The sequence below is a fragment of the Podarcis tiliguerta genome (genome assembly GCF_965153285.1).
Source record: "Podarcis tiliguerta genome assembly, chromosome: 14".
In the NCBI taxonomy this organism is placed as follows: Eukaryota; Metazoa; Chordata; class Lepidosauria; order Squamata; family Lacertidae; genus Podarcis; species Podarcis tiliguerta.
Genome location: NC_139547.1, coordinates 26,627,981 through 26,646,025, shown reverse-complemented (window position 1 = coordinate 26,646,025; position 18,045 = coordinate 26,627,981). Strand labels below are relative to the sequence as shown.

The following is an 18,045-nucleotide window of genomic DNA, read 5'->3' as shown; positions in this document are numbered from 1 at the left end:
TGCAAATCAGGGCCATTTCAAGACATTGTGAGACCCTAAGCAGCTGCTTTGCACCTGATATACAAAGCCCAGGGTCTCTTGCACCTGAACTGATGGTGCAGCTTTCAAGCCTCATATGGCTGGTTCTTGACCAGCTCCTGAGGATGGCAGGGTAGGGCAGTTGCTGCAGCCCACCAAGAAGGTCAAAGGAAGCAGTTCCTAGGCAGCATTGCTGCAGGAAATAATGAAGCTGCCTGTATGCCACTGGGCATTGGGTGGTGAAGGTTGTAAAGATTATTTTCCATGTGGCTTGGCTTGCTTGCATGAGCCACCTGGACTCTGGGGTGACCTCTCAGTCTGCTCACCTCCTTTACTCTTCACTGGCTAAGGAGACACATAAATGCCTGGGGGCCCTCCTGAATTCAGCCAATGGCTGCTTCACTGGTGGTACCTAATAATATTGCCTCCCCAAGCAATTGCTTGCACAATCAAGCCAGACAGATGCAGGTATTTGCCACCTATGCCCAAATGTCAGGTACCCTTTTTTTTTTCTTATTTCAAAGTTGTGAGCACCCAGTAAAAATCTGGCCACTTTCTGTTGCCTAAACAGCTGCGTTTATGCAAAAGATTCATATCACTATGACAGGGTTTTTTGGTGATTTTAAGATATTTAACTACTCTTTGACTGTACTGGCAACAGATGTTTAATGATATATTTAATTTTTAGATTTAGCAAAACAAGCATAGATCATTGGTTATTTTCTGTAAAGTACAACTCCGGAAGGATGCCTAAGTGTACAGTAAGTTCCAGAGAATTTATTTGAGCCTTTGAGCTACTGATCTAAAATGGGAACTGGGAAATTAGTGTGAGAGTGTTCGAACAAGTCTAATAGGATTTCTAGTTTGCCAAAAAAATAATGCTTCCAGAAGCACAATCTTTGGTGTAATCTCTCTCTCTCACAACAAGACAGATGGCATCATTAATTGCCTCTATATCTAATTAAGTTGGGGGGGGGGGGAACTCAGCTTAACTAATGCTAAAGTTGTGGCACAAGCTGGGAAATGCAGGAAATTGCAAGGTAGAACAACTGAGTGGAAACGAAAAGGAAACAGGAGCTGATGGGAATAATAACAGAGCAGGAAGGTGTGTTTTTTTCTGGTGATGAAAAAGGAGTGAGATTCTTCCTGTGGAACTGCCATCACTAAGGAAGGTGGGTGATATGCCCGCATCAATCCCTTACATTTCTGAGTAGAGCAAGTTTACCCAAATATCGCAGTTTCTTGCCTATTAGAAATGTTTATCATTGATGACAACTACACATTTTCTGCGTTAAAAAAAAGTTAATGGACATGTTTTTGTTTTTATTTTAGCCCCTATGCACATCTATGCTTATCTACAGACTTATTTATTTACTTTGGGCTTTGGGGGTTAATTTAGGATCCTGGGTACTGAGTTGTATTAATTACAAGCAGGCTATTCTGTCATGCTGGGTTTGTGTATTTTTTTAAAGCATTTGGATATGCTTGGTTGTAAGTTGGTTTGGGCAAGATAAAGTGACTAACAAATTTAACAGATAATAAATAAATACAAATATATTAAGGGCTTTAAATATTTAAATATTTTATTGTTAAATGTTCATTTGATTGTAAACTGCTTTGATAGGTGGTATAGAATCAATCAATCAATCAATCAATCATCAAACAATATTTCTGCCTCAAAGATTAGCAACAGAGAGGTCAATTTGTTCTTGTGCTGGGGCCACTGTCAACCAAGGGCACTCAGGGTTTACCTCCCCTAAAAGATTTGGTATAACAAGCCCCTACACAGTATCAACATCTCCCAGTTCCTGGTGTGAACTTCTGGGTCACACAGGCAGAGTAGGGGTAGGAGTAGAGAGAGGAATTATATTCAGTTCATACTTAAAGGCAAATCTACCTAATTCACGTTTCCTGAAACTACATGAGAGCTGAAATGCAACTGTCCTTCAAATGCAGTTCTCCAATCAAGTAATGTGTACAAAAATACATATACTAGGTTAAGGGTGTATATAGTACATCATATTGGGGAAAAGTACTTGCAAAATGTGTATATTAGGCAAAATCACATACAATGATTTGTACATTTAGGAGAAATTCAGACTAATATGCTGATGAACTTTCATGAGGGCTTTTTTTTAAAAAAAGGATTTGCAAACTGATGTGGTAATGTGAAGAACTGAACTTAAGAGTGAAAAAGTGAGAAACTGAAAGAAACCAAAACTGACAGATGGGACCATCCTTAAGCCAGGCAGGACTAAAAACTTGATTTTTAAACAATGGTTGCTGTTTTCAAGGTAACGTGTTGTGAATCTCATCCCTGGAGAAAAGAGGCAGTACAAGCATAATGTCATGTTGCCACTTGCCTCTTGGATTCGTACATTGGTTCCCAATACAGTTCCAAGCACAATTCAAAGTGTTGGTGCTGACCTTTAAAACCCTAAATGGCCTCAACCCCAGTGTACCTGAAGGAGCATCTCCAACCCCATCGTTTAGCCCAGACACTGAGGTCCAGCTCCAAAGGCCTTCTAGCAGTTCCCTCCCTGCAAGAAGTGACGTTACACCCGCCCTGTGGAACGCCCTCCCATCAGATGTCAAGGAAATAAACAACTATCTGATTTTTAGAAGACATCTGAAGGCAGCCCTGTTTAGGGAAGTTTTTAATGTTTTATGTTTTATTGTTATTTTTAAAATTTTGTTGGGAGCCGCCCAGGGTGGCTGGGGAAACCCAGCCAGACGGGTGGGGTATAAAGAATAAATTGTTATAATTATTATAATAATTATTATTCCAATGTGTCAACCTTTCTGGCCTGATCTTTCCCTCCTCCATTCCAATGGAACCTCTGGAAAACCACCATTTTGCCAAACCACCCAATCTGTCTTTGTAATACAGCATGTTTTTTGAGGATGGAAATTACTAGCCTGTGAGAGGAGGAGAGCGGAGTGCTTTCCTCTCTCTCTCTCCCCACCCCCACTCCACCTTTTATCATGATCACATTTCACAGTATCTGCAAGCGTGTCACAGGTATTTAAGATTTCAGTTCGCCGACTCACCTGCTGCCCCATGGTTTGAGGGTGGATGAATGTCACAAAGTCAATGGAGAAGTATCCAACCACTCCTCTGGATCTGCAGGCCTCTCCAACTTTATGACACAGCACGTTAAGGACCCGCGGCTCAACGGAACACTGGGGAAGGGTGGTTCCTGTGGAGCGCAGGGGACCATCTGCATGGAACTGGTCTCCGGAGGAAACCATTGAGATCTCTCCAGTTGGCTCTATTAGAATGTCCACTTTGAGGCTAGTGATGCTGTCTGAGGGCGGGAAGGCTTCTATGATGCCACCTAGGGAGAGAAAAGTTGCCAGGATTCCATCAAGCAGTGCCCCCCCCCCCCGGACAAATTAAATGCTTGTTCTAGGATGCAGTATTGCCAGTATTTTCTATTTAATGATTGTTGCCTTCCAAAAATAAACAACTTATTAGGGAAGGTCCTGCCTGGTTCAACGGAAATATTGAACTTGACTTCAGCTAGGAACTGCGACTTTCAGTTTCCTCTGTTCTTATAGTTAAAAGGAGAGCCATTTTCTAGCCTTGGATGCCACCTGAAAGGGCATGTTTGTTGTTAGAGAGTCATTATTGGGACTGGAGGGATATAATTTTGTGTACGTAGAAGTAGAGAGGAGATCAGGATTACCCAGGAGAAAGATGGAATGGGAATAGCTGCAATGCTGAGCTCCCTAGAGAGGAATGGCATAACAATGCAACCAGATCAATATATATGCTGTGCTTCCATAATTACGTGAGCCAGCACAAAACTTGAGACACTTCGCTTCAAGTTCATAAAGAAGTTGTTTGAGTTCTCGGAAGCCAAAAGGAAGAGCTGAGCAGGAGCCCCATTAGTCAGGGAATGAGATTTCCATGATCTCCATAGCTTCTTGACCCAACTTGATTCTGACTAACCAAATCTAAATTGCTAATGAAGTAAGACTAAGGAGAATATGAATTGGCTGACATAAGGTCTTCAGAAGGTTGCAGAATTCTACAGTGCAGAATTTAGAGGTTCTTTTATTGCAATAATAGCTCACTAGCCTCAGAAAAGCCACAGAACACACTAATGCCACAGCTAGCACTGTGACTTGAAGCCACAAAATGTTGCCAGTAGTCCTTTGAGATTTCTTTCTTCTCAAAGCTTCTTCTCAAGCATCTTTTGCCACCCAGGCAATTCCTAGCCATATGTTTGTTTCCATGTGTTTTCTAAAGTGTTTGTGTGGGGGGAGAGTTCAGCAGTTTCCAGCAAGGAAGCCAAGCCCATCACGACTAGGCGGAATCAAAGATGGCTGCCTACATCTTATTTTTCAACCGTTAAAACTGCAATGGGGAAATGAAAAGGGGCAGAGAAATATCTAAATGAATGAGAATGAAGTACCGGTGATATAATTATCCCTCATAGCACTTAGCAGGAACTTAGCAGTCTTATTTACCTTGACTCACAAATGTTTGGAGGAATTTTCCCCATGTAGGAAATCGTTTCTCATTGACAGCCTGAGCGTGCTGTGCTAAAAGGCCCGGGAGCTCCTGGGAGATCTTCGCCAAAGCTGGTTCCTGCAGAAACAAATTAAATAGAACCACAAGCAATTTTACTGCAGAAATGAAAACTGCTTGTGGGGTGATTAAAAACCAGGCCTCCAACAGGCTGTGTGGTTACTGTTTAACCACAGCCAGAAAGCCTTTTTTTAAATGTTTCCTTTATCTTTTTCCTTATTCTTCTTTCATCCATCTGAGAACATTTCCTCATCAAAGATACTTTCTTTTTAACCACTGGTTCTATTCTTCATTTCTTTTTAGCAGAAAACTGAACAAAATAAACAAAATGGGGAAGATGGCAGGCTACAAGTATCTGTTGGTCTACCAGGGTGATGGTAACTCTAATAATCCTTTAAAATAATAATAATAATAATAATAATAATAATAATAATAATAATAATATCCATTCATTAGCTCCTTATTCAGATGCATTTTCCCATTTTCTCCTGAGGGCTCATGAGGGCTCTCCATTTGGCAACAATCTACTTTGGACCCCACCAATTTGGCTAAACCTTCTGGCTATGCCACTGTTGTCATCTCAAAGCACCTTGACCTTGGGTAAGTTAGCAAAACTATTATATTAAGTCACTGTGCATGAAGGAGATTCAAGGGATCAGCAATGTGTGAGATGAGCAGCATCTAGGGATGGAAGAAGGCAGAGATTTCCTGTTCCAATCTGTATTCACCACCATCAACGCCATGTCCATTCTGCTGCAGTTCAGTTCCTGCCAAATACAACACTGCCTCTGTCTGCTATGTAGTGTAGGTTACTTAACTTATGTAACTATGTAACTTATATTTATTTCAATGTAAAGGAAACATCGAAACACTGTATAAAATAAGCAACTGATTATGTAGTGTTTGCGGACTTAACACAACAATGGAAACAAATACTGGTGGTATTTGCTTGACTGATTTCCATTCCTGATCACAGGCGAACAAACAATCAACCAACACAATTCTGACTTCCTTTCCTGTTTTTGTCAGTATTCTCTGACATCTGTAGCAGCAACTCAGTGGAAACATCTTCCTCCATATAACATCCATAGAACCAAACACCCACAATGTTGCATACAAGCAAGCAAGCAAGCAAGCAAGCAAGCAAAGAGAACCCAATATTAACTTCACAGCCTTCCCCAACCAGATGTTTCCAGATGTTTTGTACTGGCTGTGGCTGATGGGAGTTGTAGTCCCAAACATCTGGAAGGCGTCAGATTGGGGAAGGCTGTCAAAAAGTCGGAGCGCTGAGCAAGCACATCAAGCTTGGGGACTCTGTATGTTAAAACTCCAGGTCGCTTTTCTCTAGCTGCATCATGATCACTTCTTTGCTTCCCTTGGGCCTCTTTCCTTCTGCTTCATGACCCCTTGAAATTGGAAATGTCCCATGCTCCAAAAGAGGACCAATTGCCCACTTCACACACCAATCCCGGGACTCTGTTCTTGCTCCCCTGGACTGCAGGATGGACTAGTGAAGCATCACACTCATTTCTTTTCCTTGCTAGACAGGGTTTCTCTTCATTTTTAAATGCTGTGCTTTAACTGCACTGTATGTGGAGGCAACGGCTTCTCTTAATAACACACCACAAAGTAAAACTGCTCTGTTGTGTTTGCCAAAAGGCAGTTTGTGAATTCCGAACACAAATGAACATCTTTGAGTCTCAGCCTGGGAACAAATTACCTTTCCCTGAAGCATATGGTTTAACTCACTTGCTTAAGATATCTAATGCCTGCAAAGCAGAGAGAGCTCCAGAAGCTAGCCTAAAAAAAAAAAAGCTTCTGCAACAACTACAGGAGAAGCACTCCAAGACATTAGAGACATGTCAGCCTATCCTTCATCCCAGACAAACTGGTAGAAAGAATGATTTATGCTAACACTGTTAAACACACAAACATATATAGAAGAACAAGCCTTGTTGATAAAATCAGCATGGCTTTTGAAAGGGAAGGTTTGGCCCAATCAACTTTTTAGAATTCTTTGGGAGTGTCATCAACCTTTGCTCTGGAAGATACTGTATATTTGGATTAAAAAAAAACATTTGAGAAAGGTATTATGCTTACATTACATTCTTCATGTGTACAGAAAGCCTGATGGTGCTTGTAAGGGCACCAGTGCCAACAGCTACTACTGGCAACTAATACCGGAGAGTCCCCTAAAAGCCACTGGCTTGCTCCAAACTCCTAGCAAAGAGAGAAGGTGCAGGGTATCTGTATACCCTGAGGGAGGATTTGCTAATAAGTTATAGATTCCAATGCCGTTGCAGTAGCACTGAACCAGCTGAAAAGCACCATATAGACAAGAGAGGGAAGAATGAATGGCTTGTGCTTTTCTTTCATGTATAACTAATTTAAGAACTAGTGAGAACTAATGATTTCCCATATTGGGGGAGGGGATTGCTTGGTCCACATAAATTTTCTCTTCATTGATTAATGCTAGCAAGATGCTCTATCTACAAATCAATAGGTACCATTAAGTTGCTTCTGTCTTATTTTCAGTGCACTAGATAAAGCCATTCCCTCTAGTCACTCTGGGCTGAATCCCAATGCATATATTTGCTTCTAATCAGGGGGTTGGGGAAAGAGAGAAAATCAGATCCTTGCATTGTATAGTGGCTGTTGAAGTTGTTTTTGCTTCACAGTTACAGTAGCCAGTGTCAATACTGATGTCACATCCTATGAGATTAACTGGTTTATTGAAGAGCACTGGACCAGGGAGATCTGGGAGGAGATATGATAGCCTTCTTCATATATATATATATATATATATATATATATATATGGCTGTCACATTGAAGAGGGAGTAAGCTTGTTGTCTCCTGCCCCAGAGGCTAGGATCCAAACCAAGGCCTTCAAGTTACAAGAAATGAGACTCCAACGAAACATCGGAAAGAACTTTCTGAAAGTAAGAGCTGTTTGACAGTGGAACAGACTTCCACAAGAGATGGTGGACTTTCCTTCCTTGCAGGTTTCTAAGCAGCGGTTAGATGGCTGTCTGCTATGAAATTCCTGCATTGTAGGGGTTGGACTAGATATCCCTTCCAACTCTACAATTCATTGATTCTATGTTTCTAAGCTAATCACTATCTGCCACCTAACCTAAGGTCACGCACATGTGGTGAACCAAAAATGAAAGGAAAACCTAACTTTTCTTCAGGAATGGATGAATCTATCAATTTTGATTTCTCATTTTTCCAATGTGATGTTCATTTCACCCCATTTCCACATAAGTTTGTGATTTTTTTAAAGTCCTCATGAAAATTTGTCAACATTAAAGCGAGCATTTCTCCTACTTTACATATATTTGCTTGCTTTATTTGCAAGCACTTTTCCCTATCGTAATGCATTTTTAATATATTATTTTCACTAATATATGCATTTTTATGCTCATACATTTGTCCCTAACATATCAATTGGCAGGAGAACTGCACTGCAAAATTCGGGCAAGTGCACATTTCAAAGTGTACATTGTGTATTCTTTCAGGAAGCGTGAGCTAGGTAGGCTTGCATTAAAATGTGAACCAGACTGAATTTATCTCCCATCACTACTATTCACAGGAAAAGTGAGAGAACAAAGTGAAAAGCGATCCTGGCAGTTGTACTTTTTTTTCAGATGGGTGCATTCATTTCCCAACTTCTGAGCTCTTACCACTGTTTAAAGTTCTTCCCAGAACCCCAAGGACTGAAAAAGTACTTAGCTGAAAAATCCACTTCCCAGTCAAAAGTTGTCTCTCATGGTTTCAGCCACTGGGTTTAAGAAAAAGCTTATTGTGAGGCAGACTGAAATGGAAACGCTGTTGGGTTCCTTCCGCTACACACACACATGCACACACCATCCAGCAGTTTGCAAGTACTTTAGAATTTGTTTCGTTGCTTGGGGGGTGGGGTGTTACTCTCTGGTGCTGCAATCTACGCAAAAGAACAAAAATGCTGGAAAATGTTTTTGGAAGCGATCAATCGCCTGCCACACTTACTTAGAATTCAAATGCCGCTTTTAGGGCTGAATGCTTGAGTGTGCAACTGCAAATTTTAAAATTAAAAAAGTCCCGATTTTGCCTTTCATGAGAGACATTCTTTTGGAAGGTAACATCATGTAAAACAGCTGCCATTACCAAGTCACGCAAATGGTTTTTGTATGTAAAATGGCTTTGTAAAATATTTGCTCCATCTGCTGAAAGTAGCAAAAGACAATTTTCCCCGATACCTAATGGCCCATTTCAGCTGGATGGCAAGCGATTCGCCGGGGTAGCGCCTTGCATTATGTCGAATGGCGAGAACACTCCACAGAACTCTCCACTTATGCGGTATTATCTCCTCTCTGCTTCTTGAGAGGCCTGTCCCTCATTACCACGGCCCGTCGCTCTGGATCAACGCACAGGCCGAGGGGCTGCTTTGGGCTGAAGAGGGCCTTTGTCAAAGGGAGGCACATATGCTGTGCTTCAACAGCGGACCGCCAAGCAGCCACTCGCCTCGACTATTAGAACAAGGAGGTTAGCCCTCTTTCAACTTTCCACCACTTAAACTGCTGCTCCCGTTTTCTCCACGCCACATGGGTCACGCTATTCTCTTCTGGCTCGCTGTGCTCGCCAAGGATTTCAGTACGTACAATTAATCAATCCCTTTTCATTCTGAATTTGGCCACACACACAAAGCCTAGAGAACATTGTTCTAGCCCCAAACAACCCCCTGCAGCTCCAGGCTTCATTGTGGAGAGATCTCTCCATTTAGAAGCACATGGCTGCCTTGTGCCCTGAACCACGTCAACATCTGTTAACAGGCCAATAAAAACAAACAAACTAGAATGGGGGGGGCTGTGTTCCCCCTCCCCAAATCCAAGCCCAATGAAGGAGCTACATAGGGACCGCAGGGGATCTTTTCGGGGGTAGGGGGGGTGGACAGATATATGGCAATATATAAAGGCAATATACTGAAACACACACAGGACGGCTTTGTAGTGTTGTAAAGAAATATCACATATTTATACAATTTCATTCATTCATTCATTCATTCTATTGCTGCTGCTTTTTGTTTTTAGCAAAGCAATCGGTCTGTACAATTTATTTTGCCAAGGTGCTTAAAATTATGCCATGCCTAGATATAGAGCTGGTCAGATTTCAGTTCTTTAATAATGTGTAATAGACATTTTTCTTTAAACAGGGAACACTTGATAATACTCAAAAGCTATTGTCACTATACATACTTATTTCTTTTTATAAAAACTCTTCCCCAAACAATAATGCAGAATTTAAGATTTTTTTATTTGTTGAACAAACAGAAACTAGGAAGGCCAGAGTGCACACCCCTTGCACACCTCCCTATTTATTTTGAATTGTCTTGTGCAGTTGCACCCATGCAAAGTGTGGTTTTACCCTTGTCTTGCCACTGAAGTGCAAAGTGGGATCAAGAACAGACATGAAATCTTCTTTCAGGCTGCTGGGATTGAACATTTTCCAAATACTTCCATTTTTAAAAAAACAACAGCACCAAAAACATAATTTTAAATAATTTATTTCCTGATGTTATGTTCTATGTTTTTTTATTTACTTCTGAGAGGAAGTCTACAAATGCTAAAATAGAATAAAAATTAAATCCCTGGAAATTCACAGGAGCCCCCTGTTAATTGTTAGTTATTGAGTTCATTGTTACTGTTGTATTAACTGTTGAGATAGATGACTTTCAAATACCCATGCCTAATCCCAAAATAAAACAAAAAAATCACCCTGTGTAGCAATACACTGTTGAAATCTGCATTCATTTTTAGCCTGCCTCTGCTTCTTTGAATTTAGCAGAATAAACATTTTAATATAATCTACAGAGGCGCTTTATGGCATGTGATAACACTGACAAATTCCAGATTTTCTTTCGTGATCTTGCTTTATTCTCCTCATCTCTGCGCGGTTACTGCTAAAAACTGGCAGTTAAATTCAATTGATTCAAAATATTCTGAATCCATATGGCCTAAAACCCTGAAGCTTGAAGCTCTGATATTGCCTCACTGCTGTTTTGTAGCATTTGCAAAGACTTCAGTCCCCAGATGGTAGAAGTAACATTTAAACCTCCTTTTCTCTGCTTTGTACAATAGACCTTGGCATCATTTCAACTGTTTACTCCGGTAATTAACAGCACTGATACCACAACAATTACAACTCCTACAATCTTAACACAATAATGCTATGAATTAGTGAGAGCTAATGGCTGGAAGGTATAGTGGTTCCAGACTGCGAGATCCGTGCATTTTCCCCGAATAAAATAAAAGGTACCAAACAGCACGGCTCGCGGTAGACAATGATTACCTAGTAATTAGTTTACACAAAGCTTCCTATTTAATGGCAAAACGCTGTAATTAACGCGTGACAGAAAATCAAAGGGTGCTTTGTAAGCATATGAAAAATTAACACCGCAGGCCCATAGCTTTATGTACTGATTAGAAGAATATTAAATCAATAGGACATGCAAACCAACAGCTTGCATATCTGATTATTGTAGGTCCTAGGAATTTAACCAAGGGACATAATAAAATAACAAGACACAACAATTAAGGAATCAGGGAATCACCTGAAACCCAAACACTGGTAGCCACATTAAATATAATAACCGACTGAGCAAGAGCATCACAGCTTGTTCTCTGATGTAATAGGTAAACACAACTTGATATCCCGTCGATGGCTATATAGTTTAGAGACTAGTGGAGACCTCTTCTGCTAGCCAATATAATTTTAACATCCACTATTAAGCTACATGACATTCGGAAAGAGCTATCAAAATACTGCTGCTGCAAATGGCGTTTCTTTTATTTCAGATCATAATCGGTCTGGAAGACCGTGTTCCCTATGTAACCATTATTACATAAACTCTGTTGTGATAGCTGGGGGTCACAAACCAGCAGCATCTCTAGAAACATAAACCACAATGCTGCCTCTGGGTGGGTGGGATCCAAAACACATTCCTTCTCTTTCCCTGAGCCCATTCCTGGCCAGGGTTTGGGTATACGCACGCAATTCAGGAACCAACTTTATGAAATGGAGGGAGGATGTAAGTCAGTTTTTCCTGATGCTGGTTTATGGGTTCACGTGGAAGCCCTGCTGAAAGTTCTTGCAGGGCACACTTGTCCCCGTTCCTTCTATCAGAGCATGGCTGAGGACACAAGTCCAGTGCCCATATGGAGCCCACCCTTATTTGTTATCAGTCCTACTCAAGAGGAACATGGCAAGCAGCCTTACACTGAGTCAGACCATTGGTCCATCTAGCTCAGAACTCTACAATGGCTTGCAGTGGCTGGCCAGGATTTCAGAGAGGGATTCTCTCCCAGTCCTACCTGGAGATGCTGGGGATTGAAGCTGGAACCATCTGCATGCAAAGCAGATGCTCTACTGCTACCACTGAGTTGCAACCCTTCCCCTAGCACAGGGAGTTGGGTAGGACCACACAGTTGTTTGCTTCTTGCCTTTAATTTAATGAAGTTACCCTTGAGGGGTGGAGTAGTTGCATGCAAACACTGAAACTCTCATATTCCTGAAAAGTGGTCAAACAAAGGTTTGCAAGGCATATTTTAATGATCTAGGTCCTGATAATGAAATAACAAGCACTTTCAACACCATAAAAAACCCATAAGAAATGTCTTGCTGGATCTGAGCCCAGGGTCTACCTGGTCAACATTCTGTTTCCAGAAGCAGATGGTCCAATGGACCCTTTGGAACATCACAAGCAGGGCATGAAAGTGATGGCCATCGCACACACCTCGCTGCTTCTTTCAAACATTTGCTGGTGGAGTGCCAGTTTCTTCAGCTCCTAGTTCTTCTCAAAACATCTTCCGTGACAAAAGATGCACAGCTTTCCAGACTATAGCTTTGTGTTGTTTTTTCAAGGAGTGGGATGACCTTCCTTGTGTCCAGGTGTTTTGTGATGGGCAATCCCATTAATGCCACTTGAAAGCTTAAGGGGTGGAGATATATAGCTCAACTAAAAGTTAGTCAACCAGTAGTTGATAGGAAAATTATTGATGTGTTTTACCTACACTTAAGTCTTTAGAATGGTTGGTTATGTGTGTTGATCTGAGGGCACAAGCATTGGGGAGTGTGTTGACTTGACTGGAGATGATTCAAATTGCCACATAAGCTCTTAAACCACTAACATCCTCAGGATTTCTCTTGAACTCACAGAAAGTTTCAGAGGAAATTACTGTGATGACTGTGTGTCCTGAATGGAATGGTCAACATCCTGGTCTGGAGGATCCAACAATTAAGACTCCATTTTTACATGGAATAGACACTCAGTATAAACTCCGGTAAACCACATTATGTTTAATCGGTTGCCCTACTACATACCAATGAAGGAAAAACCTTGGGATCGTATCATAAACCGCTATGCAAATGATGCTATTTGTAAGTATTAACATAATTTAGTGCTTAGAGTCATATTCTCGTTTCTAATAACTCTACCGGAATGGAGAGTCTTTTGCCATGTACTCCTAGCCTGCAGGATAGTCTTTCATCACAAAGCTGAATTTTTTAATAACCTGCCAGCATATGTTTGGTAACGTGGCAGCTTAAGTCGATGACACAATGTCTTCATTATCGAAAGCAGGTCTCCATACTGTAATAGGACATTAAAGCATGCCTGTGCTCATAAACTAATGCTTTGATGTCTAAATGCAGGAGCATTACAAGAGCATTCAGTAACAAAGGAGGATTCTAATCCTCTGCACTCAGTGGAAACATTCAATGGAGACTGCAATTCGTTTCTAAATATGAAAGACTGGTGCTGTTGAAAAGCCAGGGCTGAGATCTAAAAGGTGAGAAATGGTGATATATTATTTGGAACGGGGAGGGGAGATGCTGTTAAGGAGTTTGACCAAATTGCTTGCAGTCTTTCTCCCTATTATATGTGTACTGTGACACTTCACGGGAAGAACACCAATGGGTCAAATGCAGCATAACAGGGCACTCAGGCCCACTCCAGACTGTTGTTTTTTGTGTGGGCATATCCTGCAACACGGCACTGATGCACAACAATAGTGCATTTGTGGTGTGTTTGTACTAGATCAAGCTTCCTCAACCTCGGCCCTCCAGATGTTTTTTGGCCTACAACTCCCATGATCCCTAGCTAGCAGGACCAGTGGTCAGGGATGATGGGAATTGTAGTCTCAGGTTGAGGTTGTAGGTTGAGGATGCCTGTACTAGATCATCTACACACCATTCAGCTTTATTAGCTGCTCCACAATGCCTCCCCAATGTTACTCCATTATTTGTTGCTGATGGCAGCACTCTAGCAACAGTGGCAGAGCTTCATCGGCACCAGGGGGCGGAGAGCTCACGCTGCTGGGGGCAGTGCGCTCCCCCCCCCCACTCCTCTTCCTCTGCCAGTGTCTAGCAACACAAGTGGGACAAACCCCCCCCCCAAAAAACCCCACACAAACTGTGGTAGAAAAAGGTTATAGGATTTCAGCAGGAGACCAACATTGCTTGGAAATAAAGCAGTATGACCACACTGAAACTTTTGATGATATGAACATTATTGAGGATCGTGCATAATTGCTCTGAAACCATCATCTGAGTACAAATCGTCATAAATGCACAATAAAAAGTGATGTGTGGAGGGTCTTCACACTGGGGTGTAGTGCCAAAATGAATAGGTTGCAACAAGTATGCTTCTGAATACTAATTTTGGAAACTACAGGAGGGGATAACACTGTTGCACTAAGGTCCTGCTTGCAGGCATCCACGTGGCTACTCTTAGAACTAGATGGGCTACTAGCCTGATCCAGCAGCAGGGGTAACTTTGGTAATATGGTGCCTTGAGTGAGGACAAAATTTGGTGCCCTAAGTATTTATTTGGTACCCTCACCCCTCTCACCTTCCGTTATGTGCATGCTCTCAAGTGCTCCACATCATGGTTGCAGTAACTCAATCACCTGTCTGGCACCATAGCCCAATAGATTATGAGCATGGAACCTTGGTTTTAACCCTACCTATAATCACCCCTCGTTCATTCTAATGGTGGAATCAAATTGGAAGTCTAAGATGCAAATTATTGCCCCATTGAAATGAATGGGGGCCCCTGTACAGCCTGTAAAAGATCTGTGAGTGCATCTGATCATACACAGAGACGTGTAGATCAAGGTGAAACAAGTTATTTAACTTTTGTTTCATCTCTGTTCCTAAATGGATTTTAACTGGATGATTTTAGTTTACAGACTTCTCAGTTTGGGGCTATAAGTTTTCAGCAAAGCAATTCATTACACCAACATGTAAGATTTCTCACCTGCCCTTCACCAGAAAGTCCCAAAGTGGGTTGCAGCAAAACATTTAAAAAGAAAAGTAAATAAAGGAAGCTAAACAGTTTGTATACAATTATAAAAAACACAAATAATTTGAAGCAAAAGGATCATCAGGTTGATTAACCCAAACATAAGAAATACAAAAAAAACCCCCAAAACCTGTGAAAGACTAGGGTAAAGAGGTGTTGTCTTCAGCATACTACAGAACTATGTGATGAAAACATTAGACACACCTCTGTGAGAATACAGTTCTATAATGTAGGGACTGCCACAGAGAAGGCCCTCTTTTAGGCTACCATTCCCCAAACTTCTGAAGGCAATGGAACCACCAAGAGGGCCCTCTCTGTTGATTTCAACACCTGAAAGCATAATAAGTGAAGGCGGTGGTCTTTCAGATATTTGGAGCCTAAGTTGTTCATGGCTGTAAACACCAATGTGAGCCCCTTAAATTAGCAACCAGTGCAGCTGTTTCAAAATAGGAAGTACATGAGCTCTAAATGGAACCCTGGCCAGTAATCTGGCTGCTGAATTTTGCACATGTTGAAGCTTCTGAATCATCTTCAATGGCAGCCCCATGTCGAGAGTATTGCAATAATCCAATCTAGAAGTTATCAAAGCATGGAGCTCAGTGGCCAAGTCATCTCTGTCCAAGAGGAAATCAGAGCTGTCAAACCAGCCACAGCTGGAAACAGGCACTCCTTGTCACGGAAACTACTGAGCCTCCAGGAGTGCACCCAGACTAAATAAAAAATGGCACAAAGGGAGAGTTCTGGCTTGCCACCATGCGAACAAGGTGCTGGAATAGATGGGCCATTGGGCTGATCCAGCAAATTCCTTTTATGTTCTTGTGTTTTTATGTGTGAATATGCAAGAGATTATTCTGGCCCAAGCTTGGCTAGAAGAAAGCGCAGAAGAGAAAGAACTTCTAAAGCCTGATTAGTTTCAAGAAGCCAAGAGTATGAAAACCACTGCAACACCCCAGATATACACAAGGTGGGGTAAGCCTAATGAAAATGTGCTTTGCAGAGACAATCTGGAGTGTAGCAACAGCCACTAATCCAAAGAAAGAGAATGTGAAAGTACGGCAGTGACTGCACAGTGTGGTTCATGGCTAGAATGGGATGCTTTTCTCATGAAGAGAATATAAAATGGGTTAAGGTGCTTCAGTTAAGAGAACAGATGGGAAGGAAGGTAAATTATGGGTGTCTTTGATAAAACGAATAATGATTGGTCTTATGTAGATTTCTCCTCCATGCTGTCCCAAAGGCATGTTACAATACATACTACACTGAGATGATCCCAGTGAAGATTTTACTAAGATAAAAACTAACTTGTCAATGCCAGCTTTTACCTTTAAAGTCCTAAGCAACTATGCCCCCAAATTAACTGGCAATGAATTTTTAACAAGTGTTCCCTATTTCATACAGGACAGTTTAGGTGCCTCTCTCCCCTTGGAACTCCTAAGACCTGCAATGTGCCAGGTACCTCTACCTTCTGAGGCTATGTTGACACCTTCAAAATAGCTCAGCTTCTCCTATTGCACATAAATTATGAACTCCAGGAGGCACTGGGTAAACATCAAAAATGAAAGACACCTGAAAATGACTGATGGACTTACTTGTGCCCACTGCAACTTCCATATCTCAGGGCCGTATCTACGAATCTCCCTCTGAAGCCAGGGGTAGCATTTGAGGTGCTCGGAGATGTCACAGAATGCTGTGCCATTTCCCTCAAAGTCGCTGTCCACTTTGAACACCCAGCGTTTCACTTCTGGGTAGTCAATTATCAGCTGACTGATGACTTCAAGCATCTAGGAAACACACACACAAGGTTTTCAGTTAAATCAAAATGGATGTCATCTTAGCCACTCTCCACCTGAAACTGATTGCCACATTTTCTTACAGATGTATAAGACTCAGGTGAGACTACAGGGACAAGTTTGAGCAGGGAGGAAAAGCCCACAAAACACTGTATGTGTAATGACAACGAAGACTGTACTTGAGCTTTATATTATTTATCCTTTTTTAAACCAGATGGTTCTAAAAATACCCTTTTCTATCTTGAGGCTTCATTGTTGGTGGGTTTGACTGTAACTGAGGAATAGAATGGCTCAGGAAGTATTTGTTACAACAGCAATTCCAAAGCACTTTTTATTATTTGAACTTCAATCACAAATGGAATTATTATTTGTTTGCTCTGTGTCCCGTTATTTGTTGCTTTTGAAAGCCCAATAAATGGGTTTTCTGTTGACGACTCCCCTACAGAAATGAAATGGATCGATAGTATTGTAAAGATTGCACCAACGGAAAGAGTTATGAGGTCTCTTTAAGTGAAAATTGAACTGTGCCTTAAATTATTGTCATCTTCCTTTGATTATTTAACGCCTCGCATCAATATTTCCTGCTGTAACAAAAACAATCTGAAACAAATTGAAAGGAGAGCTAATGTGTACGATGGTTTGGAGGGTACCATTTATAGAGAAGCAATATTAAAGCCAACACTTGGGGCAAGTCTAAGCCTGTGAGATTTGTAATGTTGTGGTTCATTTTGGCTACGAGTTGACCTTCTGCCATCTGCTTCTGCATTTAGCGCATGGTTAAGGGATGCAGCCATTCTGTTGAGGATCTCTGACCCCATGAAATGGTCAGTGTGCAGGTGTTTTCTCTGTAAGCAAACTGAATTCTTACAATTCTGGTACGAATTGTACCCCACCTGCCATCAATGTCCCACCCAATGAGGGTGCTAATGCAACCTCTTTGAGCACTTGTCCCTCTAAGTGTTGACAAGCCAATTCCAGCTTCATTTCCTGTCTTGGTTGCTCATCCTTGGCTCTGCCTTGTTTATTGCCCTGTCGTTCTACCCCAACCTGAGCCTACACATCCTCCTCTCTGAGCGGATCAGTCCTGCTTTTCACACCTCTATGTTTCCTTAGAGAGTGTGTGTGTGTGTTTAGTGTATACCAAATAGATTTGATGTGTATCTCAGATACCTTAAGTCAGCACTAAGATGAAGGAAACAGTTAGTTCAGAAAAGGTATTATTGCCTCATTCTGAGCACTGGTGATGTGCTCTGCCTGCAATAGATTTGGTTATCTTTCGTTATTTACAAGCCATTGTTTAAAATGGCTCTTCTGAAAACCAGCAGCATTCATAAATCAAAGAGTAATCACAACCTCCCC

At 41.5% G+C, this 18,045-nt stretch overlaps 1 protein-coding gene and 1 long non-coding RNA gene across 7 annotated transcripts in view; one reads left to right on the top strand and one right to left on the bottom strand.

Annotated features, from left to right (window-relative positions):
* The window catches only part of LOC310663909, a 253,653-nt gene that overhangs the window by 18,539 nt on the left and 217,069 nt on the right, over positions 1–18,045 (top strand). The gene's annotated exons all lie outside the window — the stretch shown is intronic.
* Positions 1–18,045, bottom strand: part of IQCH (IQ motif containing H) — a 79,868-nt gene that overhangs the window by 22,115 nt on the left and 39,708 nt on the right. For all 6 annotated transcript variants that reach the window (XM_083411915.1, XM_083411911.1, XM_083411910.1 and 3 more), the window contains 3 exons: positions 16,486–16,677; positions 4,495–4,615; positions 3,070–3,356 (listed from right to left, as the gene is read on the bottom strand). In XM_083411915.1, the coding sequence (XP_083268041.1) occupies positions 3,070–3,356; positions 4,495–4,615; positions 16,486–16,677 (600 nt within the window). The remainder of the gene's footprint in view (positions 1–3,069; positions 3,357–4,494; positions 4,616–16,485; positions 16,678–18,045) is intronic.